Genomic DNA, 25,686 nt, shown 5'->3' with positions numbered 1-25,686 from the left:
AAAAATTTAAACTTTGTAGATTAATTTATCAAAATTACTTTTTTAAGCCTTATTTGAGTGATCCAATTTTTTTACTTTGGAAAAATAAAGATATTAATTCTTTTTTGGATTTATTTAAAGAAGATAGACTGATGTCTTTTGAACAATTAGTTGATAAATATTCTCTTTCATACTCACACTTTTTACAATACCTTCAAGTTAGACATTTCTTACAAAAATGTTTAAGTAATTTTCCTTACATATTGGATGCTGACCTGTTAGATACTATTATGAGTATGAACCCTTCGATGAAGGGTTCTATTGGAAGAATTTATAATTTACTATTACAATGGGATAAGTGTCCTTTATTTAAGATTGAACAAGATTGGGAAAAGGACTCAATTTGACTTTTATGATGGAAGATTGGATGCGGATTCTGAAACTGGTTAATTCTTCTTCAATCTGTGCTAGTCATTCACTGATTCAATTTAAAATTGTACATCATTACCATCTGACGAAGGAGAGACTGTCTAAAATATTTCCTAATGTTGATAGTTATTGTGATAGATGTAAAACTGAGATAGCTACACTGACACATATGTTTTGGTCTTGTTCTATATTGGAACAGTTCTGGAAGTCGGTTTTTTCAACAATTTCTAAAGCACTTCAAATTAATTTACAACCTAACAAATTAACTGTGCTTTTTGGAATAATTCCTCAAAATATCCGTGGTATCTCTGTGTCTGGCCAACATGTTATTGCATTTGCTACATTGATAGCCAGGAGGGCCATTTTGTTGAAGTGGAAGGATACATCAGCTCCCACTTTGTCACAATGGTTCTCTTAAGGGATGCTATGTCTTAGTTTGAAGAAAATTAGAAGTTGAACCTTTGAACCTATGTTTGATTTTGAGAAAAGATGGGGTTAATTTGCTCGTTATTATCATTTGAGTTAATTGATAGATTTCCTCCATGATCTAATTGTAAATTTTTGGTACTTTTTTTCTTGCTGGCAGTTTGATGTTTATCTTTAGAAGCTTTTTGTATGCCGCATGGCTCCGGGGTTGTACACCTAACGGGTTTTTTTCTCACTTTTTCTTGCTTAGTACGGTTTTTTTTAAATCACCAAAATTTTTTCAATCTTTATAATAATGTTTTTTTTCTTGAGACATTGGAAGTGTTGCTTACTTCGATGTACTCGTGTTAATTTTGGATAATAATGAAAAGATTTGAAAAGAAAGAAAGAGGCAGAGAGACCTATGCGTCTATAACAATGAGCCACACAGTGATAATGCTGCTCGTAGTCTCTTTGTCCAGCAGCGATCAGAACAAGGGCAGTTGGTGCTGAAACTCTTGCTCACCTTCTGCATTTGCCTCAATGTCTCCGTTAGGACTTTATTCCCTAAAACAGGGGAGATTTGATAGAGGTATACAAAATTATGAGGGGTGTAGATAGCGTAAATGCAAGCAGCTTTTTCTACTGAGATTGGGTGAGACTTGAACTAGATGATGATGATGACGTCGACAGGCGTGAGAGGCCAGCGTCAGGCATTTTTATGCCTTACAAGGCGTGGATCGGAAGGCTGTGTGGGGCACCACTCCGCGCACAGACGTTTCGCAGTATATTTTATGAGGCCGAGTCACAAGCTCGACATCAACCCGGCGCGGATGGAAAGCATGCTCGGGGCCGGTCTGTCACTGGATCGAACTCGGGAACCTCCATTCTCGAGCCCGGCACTGATCTCACTGCGCCACCAGCCGACCCTTGAACTAGAGGTCATGGGTTAAAGGTGAATGCTTAAGGGGGATATGAGGGGAGCTTCTTTACTCAGAGGATGGACAGGTACTGTACATGGGATGGGAGGGTTATGGAGGGCTATGGTCCAGGTGCAGGTTCAGCACGGACTAGATGGGCTGAAGTGCCTATTTCTGTGCTGTAGTGGATTATGACTCTATGACTGCATGCATGGTCATTGACTGTGGTTTAACACGACAATCCATCATAGTAACATACACAGAATGCTGGAGGAACTCTTTAGATCAGACAGCATCTATGGAAATGAATAGATGCCAATGTTTCAGGCCAAGTCCCTTCTTCTGGACAGAGAAGGAAAGGGGAAGACACCGGAATAGCTCACGGGAGCTGTAGACAAATAGCTCACGGGGATCATTGTCCTAACTTTTCAACGGACGACGCCATTGCCATCACCCTCCACCAGGACAAAAAAGACACATATGTTTGAATGCTGTTCATAGACTTCAGTTCAGCATTCAACACAATCATTCCTCAGAAACTGATTGGAAAGCTGAGCCTACTGGGCCTGAACACCTCCCTCTGCAACCGGATCCTAGACTTCTTGACTGGGAGACCTCAGTCAGTCCGGATTGGAAGCAGCATCTCCAACACCATCACACTGAGCACGGGGGCACCCCAGGGCTGTGTGTTCAGTCCACTGCTGTTCACTCTGCTGACCCACGACTGTGCTGCAACACACAGCTCGAACCACATCATCAAGTTCACAGATGACATGACCGTGGTGGGTCTCATCAGCAAGAACGATGAGTCAGCATACAGAGAGGAGGTGCAGCGGCTAATGGACTGGTGCAGAGCCAACAACCTGTCTCTGAATGTGAACAAAACAAAAGAGATGGTTGTTGACTTCAGGAGGACACGGAGCGACCACTCTCTGCTGAACATCGATAACTCCTCCGTAGAGATCGTTAAGACAACCAAATTTCTTGGTGTTCACCTGGCGGAGAATCTCACCTGGTCCCTCAACGCCAGCTCCATAGCAAAGAAAGCCCAGCAGCGTCTCTACTTTCTGTGAAGGCTGAGAAAAGTCCATCTCCCACCCCCCATCCTCACCACATTCTACAGAGGTTGTGTTGAGAGCATCCTGAGCTGCTGCATCACTGCCTGGTTCGGAAATTGCACCATCTCGGATCGCCAGACCCCGCAGCAGATAGTGAGGTCAGCTGAGAAGATCATTGAGGTCTCTCTTCCCGCCATTACAGACATTTACATCTCACACTGCATCCATAAAGCAAACAGCATTATGAAGGACCCCACGCACCCCTTGAGCAGTGGTGCCCTGGGGAAGAGGCGCTAGCTGTCCACTCTATCTATTCCTCTTATTATCTTGTATACCTCTATCATGTCTCCTCTCACCCTCCTCCTCTCCAAAGAGTAAAGCCCTAGCTCCCTTAATCTCTGATCATAATGCACACTTTCTAAACCAGGCAGCATCCTGGTAAATCTCCTCTGTACCCTTTCCAATGCTTCCACATCCTTCCTATAGTGAGGCGACCAGAACTGGACACAGTACTCCAAGTGTGGCCTAACCAGAGTTTTATAGAGCTGCATCATTACATCGCGACTCTTAAACTCTATCCCTCGACTTATCAAAGCTAACACCCCATAAGCTTTCTTAACTACCCTATCCACCTGTGAGGCAACTTTCAGGGATCTGTGGACCTGTACCCCAAGATCCCTCTGCTCCTCCACACTAGCAAGTATCCTGCCATTTACTTTGTACTCTGCCTTGGAGTTTGTCCTTCCAAAGTGTACCACCACACACTTCTCCGAGTTGAACTCCATCTGCCACTTCTCAGCCCACTTGTGCATCCTATCAATGTCTCTCTGCAATCTTCGACAATCCTCTACACTATCTACAACACCACCAATCTTTGTGTTGTCTGCAAACTTGCTAACCCACCCTTCCACCCCCACATCCAGGTGGTTAATAAAAATGACGAAAAGTAGAGGTCCCAGAACAGATCCTTGTGGGACACCACGAGTCACAATCCTCCAATCTGAATGTACTCCCTCTACCACCACCCTCTGCCTTCTGCAGGCAAGCCAATTCTGAATCCACATGGCCAAACTTCCCTGGATCCCATGCCTTCTGACTTTTTGAATAAGCCTACCGTGTGGAACCTTGTCAAATGCCTTACTAAAATCCATATAGATAACATCCACTGCACTACCCTCATCTATATGCCTGGTCACCTCCTCAAAGAACTCTATCAGGCCTGTTAGACACGATCTGCCCTTCACAAAGCCATGCTGACTGTCCCTGATCAGACCATGATTCTCTAAATGCCTATAGATCCTATCTCTAAGAATCTTTTCCAACAACTTTCCCACCACAGACGTAAGGCTCACTGGTCTATAATTACCTGGACTATCCTTACTACCTTTTTTGAACAAGGGGACAGCACTTGCCTCCCTCCAATCCTCCGATACCATGCCGTGGACAACGAGGACATAAAGATCCTAGCCAGAGGCTCAGCAATCTCTACCCTCGCCTCATGGAGCAGCCTGGGGAATATTCTGTCAGGCCCCGGGGACTTATCCATCCTAATGTATTTTAACAACTCCAACACCTCCTCTCCCTTAATATCAACATGCTCCAGAACATCAACCTCACTCATATTGTCCTCACCATCATCAAGTTCCCTCTCATTGGTGAATACCGAAGAGAAGTATTCATTGAAGACCTCGCTCACTTCCACAGCCTCCAGGCACATCTTCCCACCTTTATCTCTAATCGGTCCTACCTTCACTCCTGTCATCCTTTTGTTCTTCACATAATTGAAGAATGCCTTGGGGTTTTCCTTTACCCTACTCGCCAAGGCCTTCTCATGCCCCCTTCTTGCTCTTCTCAGTCCCTTCTTAAGCTCCTTTCTTGCTTCCCTATATTCCTCAATAGGCCCATCTGATCCTTGCTTCCTAAATCGCATGTGTGCTGCCTTCTTCCACCTGTACTTATTTGGAATGGGGGAGGGAACTGGAGCACCCATTGGATACTCACACGGTCATGGGCAGAACATGCCGACTCCTTACTGCAGCAGCAGGAATTGAATCACAAATCCTATGCCTGGTGCTGTAAAGTGCTGTACTAATTGCTACACAGCCGAGAGCTGTTCAAACTCTCAAAATCATGAGGCTGAGCACGGAGTGAACGCAGGGAATGGGTTCCCGTTGGTGGGAAGGTTCAGAGCCCACAGGAACAGGTAATGTTTTTGGTGAAGGAGCCAGAGGTGTCAGGGGAGGGTCATAATCTCAACTTTCCAGTCTGAACAGCACGAGAGAGAAAAGATTTGCACAGAAGCAGGGAAAGAGCAAGCTGTGATGTATTGAGTCTCTCGCAAAGGGATGTGTTGGCTGAGCAGCTCTGTGTGCTGAATGGCTCAATATTTAAAGGTAAACGATGCTAATTTTCTCTCTGTGTCTTCCAGGGATGATGCAAACCGTATGATTCAGATGATGCTGCTGAAGTCTCTTCTCCAGGTAATGACTCAAGGAGAATATTAACCATCTCTGACTCTGGAAGTCCCCAAGCTGTAATAGTGTTAGGCTAACAGCTACACTATCGTGACCTGAGGAGAATATTCTCTAGGTCCAGCACTACGCACACCTGACAGAGGCGGTCACGGGGAGAATGTACAAACACCCGACGGATAGTGCCCAAATTGAATTCCAAACTACGGAACCCCCCAAGCTGTAATAGTGGCACGCTAAGCAATACACAGCCATAACTTGAGGTGTATGTTTTCTCAGTCCTGCACTGCGCACTGCACACACCTGACCAACCACTCATACACCAAAAGATCAAACAAATGTACAAACTCCTTGCAGACTGCACCAGAACTGAAATCCAAGCTCCAAACACACAAGCTGTGGTAAGGTCATGCTAACCGATATGCTGCCGAGACTTGAAGAGAATATTCTCTCAGTCCAGCACTGCACACACCTGACCATCCATTCAGAAGCTGAAAGAGCAGACCACTGGTCTCACAGTTCTACCCCTCTGGTCAAGCCATCCACCAAAGTTTAGTTTACACGTCGGCTGGGAGATCAGAACAGTAGCAGAGTACTGTTGATTCCACCTGAGTAGGAAATCCGCAGCTTAAGGTCATAAGACAAAGGAGCAGAATTAAACTATTCAGCCCATCAAGTCTGCTCTGTAATTTCATCACTGCTGATTTAGTATCCATCTCAACTTCTTCTAGATTTTGACCGTAAATATGTGTGGTGGGACACTGTACAGGAATTCTAAAGAGACACTCAGCGGGAATAAATCACCAAACTCATTAGGCATGTTCCACCATTCAGTCTGATCATGAAGGATCCATACTGGCCTCAACCCCCTCTCTCTGCCAGTACACCACAACTCCTGTCTCTACCTGTACACCACAACTCCTCTCTCTACCAGTACACCACAACTCCTGTCTCTGCCTGTACACCACAACTCCTGTCTCAGTCAGTACACCACAACTCCTGTCTCTGTCAGTACACCACAACTCCTGTCTCAGTCAGTACACCACAACTCCTGTCTCTGCCAGTACACCACGACTCCTGTCTCAGTCAGTACACCACAACTCCTGTCTCTGTCAGTACACCACAACTCCTGTCTCAGTCAGTACACCACAACTCCCTTTATCAGTCAGTACACTACAACACCTCTCCCTGCCAGTACACCACAATTCCCTTTCTCTGACAGTACACCACAACCCCTCTCCCTGCCAGTACACTACAACTCCTGTCTGTTCCAGTACACCACAACTCCTGTCTCAGTCAGTACACTACAACTCCTGTCTCTGCCAGTACACCACGACTCCTGTCTCAGTCAGTACACCACAACTCCTGTCTCTGTCAGTACACCACAACTCCTGTCTCAGTCAGTACACCACAACTCCCTTTATCAGTCAGTACACTACAACACCTCTCCCTGCCAGTACACCACAATTCCCTTTCTCTGACAGTACACCACAACCCCTCTCCCTGCCAGTACACTACAACTCCTGTCTGTTCCAGTACACCACAACTCCTGTCTCAGTCAGTACATCACAACTCCTGTCTCAGTCAGTACACCACAACTCCTGTCTCTGCCAGTACACCACAACTCCTGTCTCAGTCAGTACACCACAACTCCCTTTATCAGTCAGTACACTACAACACCTCTCCCTGCCAGTACACCACAATTCCCTTTCTCTGACAGTACACCACAACCCCTCTCCCTGCCAGTACACTACAACTCCTGTCTGTTCCAGTACACCACAACTCCTGTCTCTGTCAGTACACCACAACTCCTCTCTCTGCCAGTACACATCAACTCTTGTCTCTGTCAGTACACCACAACTCTTCTCTCTGTCAGTACACAATTCCCTTTCTCTGCCTGTACACCACAACTCCTGCCTCTGCCTGTACACATCAACTCCTGTCTCTGTCAGTGCACCACAACTCCTGTCTCTGCCTGTACACCCCAACTCCTGTCTCAGTCAGTACACCACAACTCCTGTCTCAGTCAGTACACCACAACTCCTGTCTCTGCCAGTACACCACAACTCCTGTCTCAGTCAGTACACCACAACTCCTGTCTCTACCAGTACACCACAACTCCCTTTATCAGTCAGTACACTACAACACCTCTCCCTGCCAGTACACCACAATTCCCTTTCTCTGACAGTACACCACAACCCCTCTCCCTGCCAGTACACTACAACTCCTGTCTGTTCCAGTACACCACAACTCCTGTCTCTGTCAGTACACCACAACTCCTCTCTCTGCCAGTACACATCAACTCTTGTCTCTGTCAGTACACCACAACTCTTCTCTCTGTCAGTACACAATTCCCTTTCTCTGCCTGTACACCACAACTCCTGTCTCTGCCTGTACACTACAACTCCTGTCTCTGTCAGTACACCACAACTCTTGTCTCTGCCTGTACACCGCAATCCCTCCCTCTGCCAGTACACCACAACACCTCTCTCTGTCTGTACACCACAACACCTCTCTCTGCCTGTACATCACAATTCCCTTTCTCTCCCAGTATACCTCAATTCGCTTTTACTGCCAGTACACCACAATTCCTGTCTCTGTCAGTACATCACAACTCCTCTCTCTGCCTGTACGCCACAACTCCTGTCTATGCCAGTACACCACAACTCCTGTCTCTGTCAGTACACCACAACTCCTGTCTCTGTCAGTACACCACAACTCCTGTCTCTGCCTGTACACTACAACTCCTGTCTCTGTCAGTGCACCACAATTCCCTTTCTCTGCCTGTACACCACAACTCCTGTCTCTGTCAGTACACCACAACTCCTGTCTCTGTCAGTACACCACGACTCCTGTCTCTGTCAGTACACAAATCCCTTTCTCTGTCAGTACACAATTCCCTTTCTCTGCCTGTGCACCACAACTCCTGTCTCTGCCAGTACACCACAACCCCAGTCTCCGTCAGTACACCACAACTCCTGTCTCTGCCTGTACACCACAACTCCTGTCTCTGTCAGTATACCACAACTCCTGTCTCTGCCTGTACACTACAACTCTTCTCTCTGTCAGTACACCACAATTCCCTTTCTCTGTCAGTACACAATTCCCTTTCTTTGCCTGTGCACCACAACTCCTGTCTCTGCCAGTACACCACAACTCCAGTCTCCGTCAGTACACCACAACTCCTGTCTCTGCCTGTACACCACAATTCCCTTTCTCTGCCTGTACACCACAACTCCCGTCTCTGCCTGTACACTACAACTCCTGTCTCTGTCAGTACACCACAACTCTTGTCTCTGCCTGTACACTACAACTCCTCTCTATGCCAGTACACCAGAACTCCTCTCTCTGTCTGTACACCACAACACCTCTCTCTGCCTCTACACCACAATTCCCTTTCTCTGCCAGTACACCTCAATTCGCTTTCACTGCTAGTACACCACAATTCCTGTCTCTGCCTGTACAGTACAATTCCTGTCTCTGTCAGTACATCACAACTCCTCTCTCTGCCTGTATGCCACAACTCCTGTCTCTGCCAGTACACCACAACTCCTGTCTCTGCCAGTACACCACAACTCCTGTCTCTGTCAGTACACCACAACTCCTGTCTCTGCCTGTACACTACAACTCCTGTCTCTGTCAGTGCACCACAATTCCCTTTCTCTGCCTGTACACAACTCCTGTCTCTGTCAGTACACCACAGCTCCTGTCTCTGTCAGTACACCACAACTCCTGTCTCTGCCTGTACACTACAACTCCTGTCTCTGTCAGTGCACCACAATTCCCTTTCTCTGCCTGTACACCACAACTCCTGTCTCTATCAGTACACCACAGCTCCTGTCTCTGTCAGTATACCACAACTCCTGTCTCTGTCAGTACACCACAACTCCTGTTTCTGCCTGTACACTACAACTCCTGTCTCTGTCAGTACACCACGACTCCTGTCTCTGTCAGTACACAATTCCCTTTCTCTGTCAGTACACAATTCCCTTTCTCTGCCTGTGCACCACAACTCCTGTCTCTGCCAGTACACCACAACTCCAGTCTCCGTCAGTACACCACAACTCCTGTCTCTGCCTGTACACCACAACTCCTGTCTCTGTCAGTATACCACAACTCCTGTCTCTGCCTGTACACTACAACTCTTCTCTCTGTCAGTACACCACAATTCCCTTTCTCTGTCAGTACACAATTCCCTTTCTCTGCCTGTGCACCACAACTCCTGTCTCTGCCAGTACACCACAACTCCAGTCTCTGTCAGTACACCACAAGTCCTGTCTCTGCCTGTACACCACAATTCCCGTTCTCTGCCTGTACACCACAACTCCCGTCTCTGCCTGTACACTACAACTCCTGTCTCTGTCAGTACACCACAACTCTTGTCTCTGCCTGTACACTACAACTCCTCTCTATGCCAGTACACCAGAACTCCTCTCTCTGTCTGTACACCACAACACCTCTCTCTGCCTCTACACCACAATTCCCTTTCTCTGCCAGTACACCTCAATTCGCTTTCACTGCTAGTACACCACAATTCCTGTCTCTGCCTGTACAGTACAATTCCTGTCTCTGTCAGTACATCACAACTCCTCTCTCTGCCTGTACAGTACAACTCCTGTCTCTGTAGGTACACCACAACTCCTCCCTCTGCCAGTACACCACAACTCCTCTCTCTGCCAGTACACATCAACTCCTGTCTCTGCCAGTACACCACAACTCCTGTCTCTGTCAGTACACCACAACTCCTGTCTCTGCCTGTACACTACAACTCCTGTCTCTGTCAGTGCACCACAACTCCTGTCTCAGTCAGTACACCACAACTCCTGTCTCTGCCAGTACACCACAACTCCTGTCTCAGTCAGTACACCACAACACCCTTTATCAGTCAGTACACTACAACACCTCTCCCTGCCAGTACACCACAATTCCCTTTCTCTGACAGTACACCACAACCCCTCTCCCTGCCAGTACACTACAACTCCTGTCTGTTCCAGTACACCACAACTCCTGTCTCAGTCAGTACACCACAACTCCTGTCTCAGTCAGTACACCACAACTCCTGTCTCTGCCAGTACACCACAACTCCTGTCTCAGTCAGTACACCACAACTCCCTTTATCAGTCAGTACACTACAACACCTCTCCCTGCCAGTACACCACAATTCCCTTTCTCTGACAGTACACCACAACCCCTCTCCCTGCCAGTACACTACAACTCCTGTCTGTTCCAGTACACCACAACTCCTGTCTCTGTCAGTACACCACAACTCCTCTCTCTGCCAGTACACATCAACTCTTGTCTCTGTCAGTACACCACAACTCTTCTCTCTGTCAGTACACAATTCCCTTTCTCTGCCTGTACACCACAACTCCTGCCTCTGCCTGTACACTACAACTCCTGTCTCTGTCAGTACACCACAACTCTTGTCTCTGCCTGTACACTACAACTCCTCCCTATGCCAGTACACCACAGCTCCTCTCTCTGCCTGTACACATCAACTCCTGTCTCTGTCAGTGCACCACAACTCCTGTCTCTGCCTGTACACCCCAACTCCTGTCTCAGTCAGTACACCACAACTCCTGTCTCAGTCAGTACACCACAACTCCTGTCTCTGCCAGTACACCACAACTCCTGTCTCAGTCAGTACACCACAACTCCTGTCTCTACCAGTACACCACAACTCCCTTTATCAGTCAGTACACTACAACACCTCTCCCTGCCAGTACACCACAATTCCCTTTCTCTGACAGTACACCACAACCCCTCTCCCTGCCAGTACACTACAACTCCTATCTGTTCCAGTACACCACAACTCCTGTCTCTGTCAGTACACCACAACTCCTCTCTCTGCCAGTACACATCAACTCTTGTCTCTGTCAGTACACCACAACTCTTCTCTCTGTCAGTACACAATTCCCTTTCTCTGCCTGTACACCACAACTCCTGTCTCTGCCTGTACACTACAACTCCTGTCTCTGTCAGTACACCACAACTCCTGTCTCTGCCTGTACACTACAACTCTTCTCTCTGTCAGTACACCACAATTCCCTTTCTCTGTCAGTACACAATTCCCTTTCTTTGCCTGTGCACCACAACTCCTGTCTCTGCCAGTACACCACAACTCCAGTCTCCGTCAGTACACCACAACTCCTGTCTCTGCCTGTACACCACAATTCCCTTTCTCTGCCTGTACACCACAACTCCCGTCTCTGCCTGTACACTACAACTCCTGTCTCTGTCAGTACACCACAACTCTTGTCTCTGCCTGTACACTACAACTCCTCTCTATGCCAGTACACCAGAACTCCTCTCTCTGTCTGTACACCACAACACCTCTCTCTGCCTCTACACCACAATTCCCTTTCTCTGCCAGTACACCTCAATTCGCTTTCACTGCTAGTACACCACAATTCCTGTCTCTGCCTGTACAGTACAATTCCTGTCTCTGTCAGTACATCACAACTCCTCTCTCTGCCTGTATGCCACAACTCCTGTCTCTGCCAGTACACCACAACTCCTGTCTCTGCCAGTACACCACAACTCCTGTCTCTGTCAGTACACCACAACTCCTGTCTCTGCCTGTACACTACAACTCCTGTCTCTGTCAGTGCACCACAATTCCCTTTCTCTGCCTGTACACAACTCCTGTCTCTGTCAGTACACCACAGCTCCTGTCTCTGTCAGTACACCACAACTCCTGTCTCTGCCTGTACACTACAACTCCTGTCTCTGTCAGTGCACCACAATTCCCTTTCTCTGCCTGTACACCACAACTCCTGTCTCTATCAGTACACCACAGCTCCTGTCTCTGTCAGTATACCACAACTCCTGTCTCTGTCAGTACACCACAACTCCTGTTTCTGCCTGTACACTACAACTCCTGTCTCTGTCAGTACACCACGACTCCTGTCTCTGTCAGTACACAATTCCCTTTCTCTGTCAGTACACAATTCCCTTTCTCTGCCTGTGCACCACAACTCCTGTCTCTGCCAGTACACCACAACTCCAGTCTCCGTCAGTACACCACAACTCCTGTCTCTGCCTGTACACCACAACTCCTGTCTCTGTCAGTATACCACAACTCCTGTCTCTGCCTGTACACTACAACTCTTCTCTCTGTCAGTACACCACAATTCCCTTTCTCTGTCAGTACACAATTCCCTTTCTCTGCCTGTGCACCACAACTCCTGTCTCTGCCAGTACACCACAACTCCAGTCTCTGTCAGTACACCACAAGTCCTGTCTCTGCCTGTACACCACAATTCCCGTTCTCTGCCTGTACACCACAACTCCCGTCTCTGCCTGTACACTACAACTCCTGTCTCTGTCAGTACACCACAACTCTTGTCTCTGCCTGTACACTACAACTCCTCTCTATGCCAGTACACCAGAACTCCTCTCTCTGTCTGTACACCACAACACCTCTCTCTGCCTCTACACCACAATTCCCTTTCTCTGCCAGTACACCTCAATTCGCTTTCACTGCTAGTACACCACAATTCCTGTCTCTGCCTGTACAGTACAATTCCTGTCTCTGTCAGTACATCACAACTCCTCTCTCTGCCTGTACAGTACAACTCCTGTCTCTGTAGGTACACCACAACTCCTCCCTCTGCCAGTACACCACAACTCCTCTCTCTGCCAGTACACATCAACTCCTGTCTCTGCCTGTACACTACAACTCCTGTCTCTGTCAGTGCACCACAATTCCCTTTCTCTGCCTGTACACAACTCCTGTCTCTGTCAGTACACCACAGCTCCTGTCTCTGTCAGTACACCACAACTCCTGTCTCTGCCTGTACACTACAACTCCTGTCTCTGTCAGTGCACCACAATTCCCTTTCTCTGCCTGTACACCACAACTCCTGTCTCTATCAGTACACCACAGCTCCTGTCTCTGTCAGTATACCACAACTCCTGTCTCTGTCAGTACACCACAACTCCTGTTTCTGCCTGTACACTACAACTCCTGTCTCTGTCAGTACACCACGACTCCTGTCTCTGTCAGTACACAATTCCCTTTCTCTGTCAGTACACAATTCCCTTTCTCTGCCTGTGCACCACAACTCCTGTCTATGCCAGTACACCACAACTCCAGTCTCCGTCAGTACACCACAACTCCTGTCTCTGCCTGTACACCACAACTCCTGTCTCTGTCAGTATACCACAACTCCTGTCTCTGCCTGTACACTACAACTCTTCTCTCTGTCAGTACACCACAATTCCCTTTCTCTGTCAGTACACAATTCCCTTTCTCTGCCTGTGCACCACAACTCCTGTCTCTGCCAGTACACCACAACTCCAGTCTCTGTCAGTACACCACAAGTCCTGTCTCTGCCTGTACACCACAATTCCCGTTCTCTGCCTGTACACCACAACTCCCGTCTCTGCCTGTACACTACAACTCCTGTCTCTGTCAGTACACCACAACTCTTGTCTCTGCCTGTACACTACAACTCCTCTCTATGCCAGTACACCAGAACTCCTCTCTCTGTCTGTACACCACAACACCTCTCTCTGCCTCTACACCACAATTCCCTTTCTCTGCCAGTACACCTCAATTCGCTTTCACTGCTAGTACACCACAATTCCTGTCTCTGCCTGTACAGTACAATTCCTGTCTCTGTCAGTACATCACAACTCCTCTCTCTGCCTGTACAGTACAACTCCTGTCTCTGTAGGTACACCACAACTCCTCCCTCTGCCAGTACACCACAACTCCTCCCTCTGCCAGTACACCACAACTCCTCTCTCTGCCAGTACACATCAACTCCTGTCTCTGCCAGTACACCACAACTCCTGTCTCTGTCAGTACACCACAACTCCTGTCTCTGCCTGTACACTACAACTCCTGTCTCTGTCAGTGCACCACAACTCCTGTCTCAGTCAGTACACCACAACTCCTGTCTCTGCCAGTACACCACAACTCCTGTCTCAGTCAGTACACCACAACTCCCTTTATCAGTCAGTACACTACAACACCTCTCCCTGCCAGTACACCACAATTCCCTTTCTCTGACAGTACACCACAACCCCTCTCCCTGCCAGTACACTACAACTCCTGTCTGTTCCAGTACACCACAACTCCTGTCTCAGTCAGTACACCACAACTCCTGTCTCAGTCAGTACACCACAACTCCTGTCTCTGCCAGTACACCACAACTCCTGTCTCAGTCAGTACACCACAACTCCCTTTATCAGTCAGTACACTACAACACCTCTCCCTGCCAGTACACCACAATTCCCTTTCTCTGACAGTACACCACAACCCCTCTCCCTGCCAGTACACTACAACTCCTGTCTGTTCCAGTACACCACAACTCCTGTCTCTGTCAGTACACCACAACTCCTCTCTCTGCCAGTACACATCAACTCTTGTCTCTGTCAGTACACCACAACTCTTCTCTCTGTCAGTACACAATTCCCTTTCTCTGCCTGTACACCACAACTCCTGCCTCTGCCTGTACACTACAACTCCTGTCTCTGTCAGTACACCACAACTCTTGTCTCTGCCTGTACACTACAACTCCTCCCTATGCCAGTACACCACAGCTCCTCTCTCTGCCTGTACACATCAACTCCTGTCTCTGTCAGTGCACCACAACTCCTGTCTCTGCCTGTACACCCCAACTCCTGTCTCAGTCAGTACACCACAACTCCTGTCTCAGTCAGTACACCACAACTCCTGTCTCTGCCAGTACACCACAACTCCTGTCTCAGTCAGTACACCACAACTCCTGTCTCTACCAGTACACCACAACTCCCTTTATCAGTCAGTACACTACAACACCTCTCCCTGCCAGTACACCACAATTCCCTTTCTCTGACAGTACACCACAACCCCTCTCCCTGCCAGTACACTACAACTCCTGTCTGTTCCAGTACACCACAACTCCTGTCTCTGTCAGTACACCACAACTCCTCTCTCTGCCAGTACACATCAACTCTTGTCTCTGTCAGTACACCACAACTCTTCTCTCTGTCAGTACACAATTCCCTTTCTCTGCCTGTACACCACAACTCCTGTCTCTGCCTGTACACTACAACTCCTGTCTCTGTCAGTACACCACAACTCTTGTCTCTGCCTGTACACCGCAATCCCTCCCTCTGCCAGTACACCACAACACCTCTCTCTGTCTGTACACCACAACACCTCTCTCTGCCTGTACATCACAATTCCCTTTCTCTCCCAGTATACCTCAATTCGCTTTTACTGCCAGTACACCACAATTCCTGTCTCTGTCAGTACATCACAACTCCTCTCTCTGCCTGTACGCCACAACTCCTGTCTCTGCCAGTACACCACAACTCCTGTCTCTGTCAGTACACCACAACTCCTGTCTCTGTCAGTACACCACAACTCCTGTCTCTGCCTGTACACTACAACTCCTGTCTCTGTCAGTGCACCACAATTCCCTTTCTCTGCCTGTACACCACAACTCCTGTCTCTGTCAGTACACCACAACTCCTGTCTCTGTCAGTACACCACGACTCCTGTCTCTGTCAGTACACAAATCCCTTTCTCTGTCAGTACACAATTCCCTTTCTCTGTCAGTACACAATTCCCTTTCTCTGCCTGTGCACCACAACTCCTGTCTCTGCCAGTACACCACAACCCCAGTCTCCGTCAGTACACCACAACTCCTGTCTCTGCCTGTACACCACAACTCCTGTCTCTGTCAGTATACCACAACTCCTGTCTCTGCCTGTACACTACAACTCTTCTCTCTGTCAGTACACCACAATTCCCTTTCTCTGTCAGTACACAATTCCCTTTCTTTGCCTGTGCACCACAACTCCTGTCTCTGCCAGTACACCACAACTCCAGTCTCCGTCAGTACACCACAACTCCTGTCTCTGCCTGTACACCACAATTCCCTTTCTCTGCCTGTACACCACAACTCCCGTCTCTGCCTGTACACTACAACTCCTGTCTCTGTCAGTACACCACAACTCTTGTCTCTGCCTGTACACTACAACTCCTCTCTATGCCAGTACACCAGAACTCCTCTCTCTTCTGTACACCACAACACCTCTCTCTGCCTCTACACCACAATTCCCTTTCTCTGCCAGTACACCTCAATTCGCTTTCACTGCTAGTACACCACAATTCCTGTCTCTGCCTGTACAGTACAATTCCTGTCTCTGTCAGTACATCACAACTCCTCTCTCTGCCTGTATGCCACAACTCCTGTCTCTGCCAGTACACCACAACTCCTGTCTCTGCCAGTACACCACAACTCCTGTCTCTGTCAGTACACCACAACTCCTGTCTCTGCCTGTACACTACAACTCCTGTCTCTGTCAGTGCACCACAATTCCCTTTCTCTGCCTGTACACAACTCCTGTCTCTGTCAGTACACCACAGCTCCTGTCTCTGTCAGTACACCACAACTCCTGTCTCTGCCTGTACACTACAACTCCTGTCTCTGTCAGTGCACCACAATTCCCTTTCTCTGCCTGTACACCACAACTCCTGTCTCTATCAGTACACCACAGCTCCTGTCTCTGTCAGTATACCACAACTCCTGTCTCTGTCAGTACACCACAACTCCTGTTTCTGCCTGTACACTACAACTCCTGTCTCTGTCAGTACACCACGACTCCTGTCTCTGTCAGTACACAATTCCCTTTCTCTGTCAGTACACAATTCCCTTTCTCTGCCTGTGCACCACAACTCCTGTCTCTGCCAGTACACCACAACTCCAGTCTCCGTCAGTACACCACAACTCCTGTCTCTGCCTGTACACCACAACTCCTGTCTCTGTCAGTATACCACAACTCCTGTCTCTGCCTGTACACTACAACTCTTCTCTCTGTCAGTACACCACAATTCCCTTTCTCTGTCAGTACACAATTCCCTTTCTCTGCCTGTGCACCACAACTCCTGTCTCTGCCAGTACACCACAACTCCAGTCTCTGTCAGTACACCACAAGTCCTGTCTCTGCCTGTACACCACAATTCCCGTTCTCTGCCTGTACACCACAACTCCCGTCTCTGCCTGTACACTACAACTCCTGTCTCTGTCAGTACACCACAACTCTTGTCTCTGCCTGTACACTACAACTCCTCTCTATGCCAGTACACCAGAACTCCTCTCTCTGTCTGTACACCACAACACCTCTCTCTGCCTCTACACCACAATTCCCTTTCTCTGCCAGTACACCTCAATTCGCTTTCACTGCTAGTACACCACAATTCCTGTCTCTGCCTGTACAGTACAATTCCTGTCTCTGTCAGTACATCACAACTCCTCTCTCTGCCTGTACAGTACAACTCCTGTCTCTGTAGGTACACCACAACTCCTCCCTCTGCCAGTACACCACAACTCCTCTCTCTGCCAGTACACATCAACTCCTGTCTCTGCCAGTACACCACAACTCCTGTCTCAGTCAGTACACCACAACTCCCTTTATCAGTCAGTACACTACAACACCTCTCCCTGCCAGTACACCACAATTCCCTTTCTCTGACAGTACACCACAACCCCTCTCCCTGCCAGTACACTACAACTCCTGTCTGTTCCAGTACACCACAACTCCTGTCTCAGTCAGTACACCACAACTCCTGTCTCAGTCAGTACACCACAACTCCTGTCTCTGCCAGTACACCACAACTCCTGTCTCAGTCAGTACACCACAACTCCCTTTATCAGTCAGTACACTACAACACCTCTCCCTGCCAGTACACCACAATTCCCTTTCTCTGACAGTACACCACAACCCCTCTCCCTGCCAGTACACTACAACTCCTGTCTCTTCCAGTACACCACAACTCCTGTCTCTGTCAGTACACCACAACTCCTCTCTCTGCCAGTACACATCAACTCTTGTCTCTGTCAGTACACCACAACTCTTCTCTCTGTCAGTACACAATTCCCTTTCTCTGCCTGTACACCACAACTCCTGCCTCTGCCTGTACACTACAACTCCTGTCTCTGTCAGTACACCACAACTCTTGTCTCTGCCTGTACACTACAACTCCTCCCTATGCCAGTACACCACAGCTCCTCTCTCTGCCTGTACACATCAACTCCTGTCTCTGTCAGTGCACCACAACTCCTGTCTCTGCCTGTACACCCCAACTCCTGTCTCAGTCAGTACACCACAACTCCTGTCTCAGTCAGTACACCACAACTCCTGTCTCTGCCAGTACACCACAACTCCTGTCTCAGTCAGTACACCACAACTCCTGTCTCTACCAGTACACCACAACTCCCTTTATCAGTCAGTACACTACAACACCTCTCCCTGCCAGTACACCACAATTCCCTTTCTCTGACAGTACACCACAACCCCTCTCCCTGCCAGTACACTACAATTCCTCTCTGTTCCAGTACACCACAACTCCTGTCTCTGTCAGTACACCACAACTCCTCTCTCTGCCAGTACACATCAACTCTTGTCTCTGTCAGTACACCACAACTCTTCTCTCTGTCAGTACACAATTCCCTTTCTCTGCCTGTACACCACAACTCCTGTCTCTGCCTGTACACTACAACTCCTGTCTCTGTCAGTACACCACAACTCTTGTCTCTGCCTGTACACCGCAATCCCTCCCTCTGCCAGTACACCACAACACCTCTCTCTGTCTGTACACCACAACACCTCTCTCTGCCTGTACATCACAATTCCCTTTCTCTCCCAGTATACCTCAATTCGCTTTTACTGCCAGTACACCACAATTCCTGTCTCTGTCAGTACATCACAACTCCTCTCTCTGCCTGTACGCCACAACTCCTGTCTCTGCCAGTACACCACAACTCCTGTCTCTGTCAGTACACCACAACTCCTGTCTCTGTCAGTACACCACAACTCCTGTCTCTGCCTGTACACTACAACTCCTGTCTCTGTCAGTGCACCACAATTCCCTTTCTCTGCCTGTACACCACAACTCCTGTCTCTGTCAGTACACCACAACTCCTGTCTCTGTCAGTACACCACGACTCCTGTCTCTGTCAGTACACAAATCCCTTTCTCTGTCAGTACACAATTCCCTTTCTCTGTCAGTACACAATTCCCTTTCTCTGCCTGTGCACCACAACTCCTGTCTCTGCCAGTACACCACAACCCCAGTCTCCGTCAGTACACCACAACTCCTGTCTCTGCCTGTACACCACAACTCCTGTCTCTGTCAGTATACCACAACTCCTGTCTCTGCCTGTACACTACAACTCTTCTCTCTGTCAGTACACCACAATTCCCTTTCTCTGTCAGTACACAATTCCCTTTCTTTGCCTGTGCACCACAACTCCTGTCTCTGCCAGTACACCACAACTCCAGTCTCCGTCAGTACACCACAACTCCTGTCTCTGCCTGTACACCACAATTCCCTTTCTCTGCCTGTACACCACAACTCCCGTCTCTGCCTGTACACTACAACTCCTGTCTCTGTCAGTACACCACAACTCTTGTCTCTGCCTGTACACTACAACTCCTCTCTATGCCAGTACACCAGAACTCCTCTCTCTGTCTGTACACCACAACACCTCTCTCTGCCTCTACACCACAATTCCCTTTCTCTGCCAGTACACCTCAATTCGCTTTCACTGCTAGTACACCACAATTCCTGTCTCTGCCTGTACAGTACAATTCCTGTCTCTGTCAGTACATCACAACTCCTCTCTCTGCCTGTATGCCACAACTCCTGTCTCTGCCAGTACACCACAACTCCTGTCTCTGCCAGTACACCACAACTCCTGTCTCTGTCAGTACACCACAACTCCTGTCTCTGCCTGTACACTACAACTCCTGTCTCTGTCAGTGCACCACAATTCCCTTTCTCTGCCTGTACACAACTCCTGTCTCTGTCAGTACACCACAGCTCCTGTCTCTGTCAGTACACCACAACTCCTGTCTCTGCCTGTACACTACAGCTCCTGTCTCTGTCAGTGCACCACAATTCCCTTTCTCTGCCTGTACACCACAACTCCTGTCTCTATCAGTACACCACAGCTCCTGTCTCTGTCAGTATACCACAACTCCTGTCTCTGTCAGTACACCACAACTCCTGTTTCTGCCTGTACACTACAACTCCTGTCTCTGTCAGTACACCACGACTCCTGTCTCTGTCAGTACACAATTCCCTTTCTCTGTCAGTACACAATTCCCTTTCTCTGCCTGTGCACCACAACTCCTGTCTCTGCCAGTACACCACAACTCCAGTCTCCGTCAGTACACCACAACTCCTGTCTCTGCCTGTACACCACAACTCCTGTCTCTGTCAGTATACCACAACTCCTGTCTCTGCCTGTACACTACAACTCTTCTCTCTGTCAGTACACCACAATTCCCTTTCTCTGTCAGTACACAATTCCCTTTCTCTGCCTGTGCACCACAACTCCTGTCTCTGCCAGTACACCACAACTCCAGTCTCTGTCAGTACACCACAAGTCCTGTCTCTGCCTGTACACCACAATTCCCGTTCTCTGCCTGTACACCACAACTCCCGTCTCTGCCTGTACACTACAACTCCTGTCTCTGTCAGTACACCACAACTCTTGTCTCTGCCTGTACACTACAACTCCTCTCTATGCCAGTACACCAGAACTCCTCTCTCTGTCTGTACACCACAACACCTCTCTCTGCCTCTACACCACAATTCCCTTTCTCTGCCAGTACACCTCAATTCGCTTTCACTGCTAGTACACCACAATTCCTGTCTCTGCCTGTACAGTACAATTCCTGTCTCTGTCAGTACATCACAACTCCTCTCTCTGCCTGTATGCCACAACTCCTGTCTCTGCCAGTACACCACAACTCCTGTCTCTGCCAGTACACCACAACTCCTGTCTCTGTCAGTACACCACAACTCCTGTCTCTGCCTGTACACTACAACTCCTGTCTCTGTCAGTGCACCACAATTCCCTTTCTCTGCCTGTACACAACTCCTGTCTCTGTCAGTACACCACAGCTCCTGTCTCTGTCAGTACACCACAACTCCTGTCTCTGCCTGTACACTACAACTCCTGTCTCTGTCAGTGCACCACAATTCCCTTTCTCTGCCTGTACACCACAACTCCTGTCTCTATCAGTACACCACAGCTCCTGTCTCTGTCAGTATACCACAACTCCTGTCTCTGTCAGTACACCACAACTCCTGTTTCTGCCTGTACACTACAACTCCTGTCTCTGTCAGTACACCACGACTCCTGTCTCTGTCAGTACACAATTCCCTTTCTCTGTCAGTACACAATTCCCTTTCTCTGCCTGTGCACCACAACTCCTGTCTCTGCCAGTACACCACAACTCCAGTCTCCGTCAGTACACCACAACTCCTGTCTCTGCCTGTACACCACAACTCCTGTCTCTGTCAGTATACCACAACTCCTGTCTCTGCCTGTACACTACAACTCTTCTCTCTGTCAGTACACCACAATTCCCTTTCTCTGTCAGTACACAATTCCCTTTCTCTGCCTGTGCACCACAACTCCTGTCTCTGCCAGTACACCACAACTCCAGTCTCTGTCAGTACACCACAAGTCCTGTCTCTGCCTGTACACCACAATTCCCGTTCTCTGCCTGTACACCACAACTCCCGTCTCTGCCTGTACACTACAACTCCTGTCTCTGTCAGTACACCACAACTCTTGTCTCTGCCTGTACACTACAACTCCTCTCTATGCCAGTACACCAGAACTCCTCTCTCTGTCTGTACACCACAACACCTCTCTCTGCCTCTACACCACAATTCCCTTTCTCTGCCAGTACACCTCAATTCGCTTTCACTGCTAGTACACCACAATTCCTGTCTCTGCCTGTACAGTACAATTCCTGTCTCTGTCAGTACATCACAACTCCTCTCTCTGCCTGTACAGTACAACTCCTGTCTCTGTAGGTACACCACAACTCCTCCCTCTGCCAGTACACCACAACTCCTCTCTCTGCCAGTACACATCAACTCCTGTCTCTGCCAGTACACCACAACTCCTGTCTCTGTCAGTACACCACAACTCCTGTCTCTGCCTGTACACTACAACTCCTGTCTCTGTCAGTGCACCACAATTCCCTTTCTCTGCCTGTACACAACTCCTGTCTCTGTCAGTACACCACAGCTCCTGTCTCTGTCAGTACACCACAACTCCTGTCTCTGCCTGTACACTACAACTCCTGTCTCTGTCAGTGCACCACAATTCCCTTTCTCTGCCAGTACACCACAACTCCTCTCTCTGCCAGTACACATCAACTCCTGTATCTGTCAGTACACCACAATTCCCTTTCTCTGTCAGTACACAATTCCCTTTCTCTGCCTGTACACCACAACTCCTGTCTCTGTCAGTACACCACAACTCCTCTCTATGCCTGTACGCCACAACTCCTGTCTCTGCCGCTACACCACAACTCTCTTCTCTATTGCATGTACCTTTCAATTCCTTCATCTAGCAAGTATCCCCCCTTAAAATGACTCATAGAGTGATAAAGCAGGAAACATATTTTCCATGGTGACCAGGATTCCCATCTGAGCCAGTGCCATTTAGCTGCATTTAACTCATATCCCTCTACCTCTACACTCCATGTGGCTGTCAATGTTAAGGTCTCTCCCTCACCCACTCTCCCTGGCAGCTCATTCCATATACTGACCATCTTCTGGGTGAAAAAGCTGCTCCTGTGATTCCTATTAAATCTCCCCCCTTACCTCAAACCTGTCTCCTCAGTTTCTTGTTTCCACAACCCTGGGAAACAGACTGCGTGCATTCTCCTGAATATTCTCCCCCCCCCCCCACCCCTCATGATTTTAAACAGCTTGCAAGTCCCGGCACCATCCTCAGAAATCATTGTATTCTTTCTAGCTTAATGGTACTTTTCCTAGAACAGCATGACCAGAACTGAACACAATGCTACAAGTAGAGCCTCACCAATAACTGCCCCATAACCTCCCAACTCCAGTACTCAGTGCCCTGATGAAGACCAGTGTGTCGAAAACCTTTTTCACCACTTTCAGAGAATCGTGGAATTATACTCCAACGTTCCTCTGCTTATTTTTATTTTTATTTTGAAAACTTTTTTCCACCACTTTCAGAGAATCATGGAATTATACTCTGCTTATTTTTATTTTTATTTTGAGATACATCATGGAACAGACCCAGAGCTCCTGAAAATAGAATAGAGTGAATTAGGAAGGAAGCTGAGAAACAGGACCTCAAGGTTGGTAATCTCAAGATTCCTACCTGTGCCATGCAAAAGTCAGTGTATGAATAGAATGAGGTAGCAGGTAAATGTGTGACTGAAAAATTGGAGCAGGGGACAGGGATTCAGATTTCTGGATAATTGGGACCTCTTCTGGGGCAGGTGGGATCTGTACAAAAGAGATAGGTTGCACTTGAATCCAAGGGGGACCAATATTCTCGCACTCAGGTTTACCAGAGCCTTTGGGAGTGGTTTAAACTAATATGGCAGGGAGATGGGAACCAGTATGACAGAGCTGAGGATGAGCCAGCAGGTTGATAACTAGATGATGGGTGTAACATGAATGTAAGGAAGGACAAGCCAATGATTGGGTACAAATGCAGACAGAGCAAAGAGTTAAATTGTACCACAGAGGCAATATTCAAAAGGGCAATTAGTATAGGACTGAAGGTGCTGTATTTGGATGTGGGTAGCATTTGTAATTAGGTGGACGAACTCATGGCACAATTAGAGATTGGTTGGTATGATGGTGTAAGCATCACTGAGTCACGGCTGAAAGAAGGTCATAGTTGGGAGCTTAACATCAAAGGATATATGTTATATCAAAAGGACAGGCAGGGAGGCACAGGCGCTGTTGTGGCTCAGTTCGTAAGAAATGGAATTACATCTTTAGAAAGAGGTGACATAGGGTCAGAGAATGTTGAGTTTTGTGGGTGGAGTTAAGAAATTGCAAGGGTAAAAAAAATTATGGGAATCATATATACGCCTCTAAATAGTAGCCTAGATGAGGGGTTGAGATTGCAAAGGGAGCTGGAAAAGGCAGGTAATAAGTGTAATGACACAATTGTAATGAGGGACTTCAATATGCGAGGGGATTGGGACAATCAGGTTGGTGTCGGATCACAAGAAAGGGAATTTGTTGACTGCTTATGAAATGGCTTTTCAGAGCAGCTCGTGCTTGAGCTTCCTCGGGGAAGGGCTATCTTAGGTTGTGTAATAACCTAGATGTTATTAGGGAGCTTAATATAAAGGAAGCCTCAGAAGTCAATGATCATAAATTCATACTGCAATTTGAGAGGGAGAAGTATAAGTCACGTGTATTAGTATCGCAATGGAATAAAGGGAATTACAGAGGCGTGAGAGAAGAGCTCGACCAGGTGGATTGGAGGAGGATACTGGAGGGGATGACTGCAGAGTCGAGATGGCTGAGGTTTCTGGGGATAGTTCACAAGGCACAGGATACATATGTCCCACAGAGGAAGAAGTTCTCAAATGACAGGGGTAGGCAACCGTGGCTGACAAAGGAAGTTAAGGGCAGCATAAAAGCCAAAGAAATGGCATATAGGGTAGCAAAAGTGTGTGGGAAGTTGGATGACTGGGAAGCTTTTAAAATCCAACAAAAGGCAACTAAAAAAGTTATAAGAAGGGAAAAGATGAAATATGAGAGCAGACTAACCAATAATATAGAGCAGGATACCACGACCTCTGGCTGCTCACCCTCCCATTTCAGGATACGAAAAGTTTTCAGTTGGATAAAGAGTAAAAGGGAGGTGAGAGGTGATATTGGACTACAGGAACATGATGCTGCTGAGGTAGTACTGGGGGAGAAAGAAATGGCAGGTGAACTTAATAGGTACTTTACATCAGTCTTCACTGTGGAAGACACTAACAGTGTGCCAGAAGTCAGTGAGTGTCAGGGAGCAGGAGTGAGTGCCATTTTATTACAAAGGAAAAACTGATAGGCAAACTCAAAGGTCTTAAGGTGGATAAGTCACCTTGGTCAGATGGACTACATCCCAGAGACCTGAGAGAGGTTGCCGAAGAGATAATGGATGTACTGGTCATGATCTTTCAAGAATGACTTGATTCTGGCATGGTCCCGGAGGACTGGAAGATTGAAAATGTCACTCCACTCTTTAAGAAGAGAAGAAGACAAAAGTGAGGAAATTATAGGCCAGTTAGCCTAATCTCAGTGGTTGGGAAAGTGTTGCAGTCTATTATTAAGGATGAGGTTTCGAGGTACTTGGAGACTAATGATAGAATAAGTCAAAGTCAGCATGGTTTCTGTAAAAGGAAATCTTGCCTGACAAATCTGTTAGACTTCTTCAAGGAAGTAACAAACAGGATTGACAAAGGAGAAGCAGTGGATGTCATTTACTTGGATTTTCAGAAGGCGTTTGATAAAGTGCAACAAATGAGGCTGCTTAACAAGAGAAAATCCTATGATGTTACAGGAAAGATATTGGCATGGATAGCGGAATGGCTGACAGGCAGGAAGCAGCCAGAAAGTAGTAGATC

The 25,686-nt window shown here is 47.9% G+C and overlaps 1 protein-coding gene across 7 annotated transcripts in view; it reads left to right on the top strand.

The window, feature by feature from the left end:
* The window catches only part of LOC134350026 (protein EFR3 homolog B-like), a 299,220-nt gene that overhangs the window by 159,107 nt on the left and 114,427 nt on the right, over nt 1–25,686 (top strand). For all 7 annotated transcript variants that reach the window (XM_063054929.1, XM_063054928.1, XM_063054927.1 and 4 more), the window contains one exon: nt 5,220–5,271. In XM_063054929.1, the coding sequence (XP_062910999.1) occupies nt 5,220–5,271 (52 nt within the window). The remainder of the gene's footprint in view (nt 1–5,219; nt 5,272–25,686) is intronic.

Source organism: Mobula hypostoma, chromosome 8 (assembly GCF_963921235.1).
Source record: "Mobula hypostoma chromosome 8, sMobHyp1.1, whole genome shotgun sequence".
NCBI classification, from domain to species: Eukaryota; Metazoa; Chordata; class Chondrichthyes; order Myliobatiformes; family Myliobatidae; genus Mobula; species Mobula hypostoma.
The sequence above is the reverse complement of the archived record's forward strand: the minus strand, read 5'-3'. Positions and strand labels throughout refer to the sequence as shown.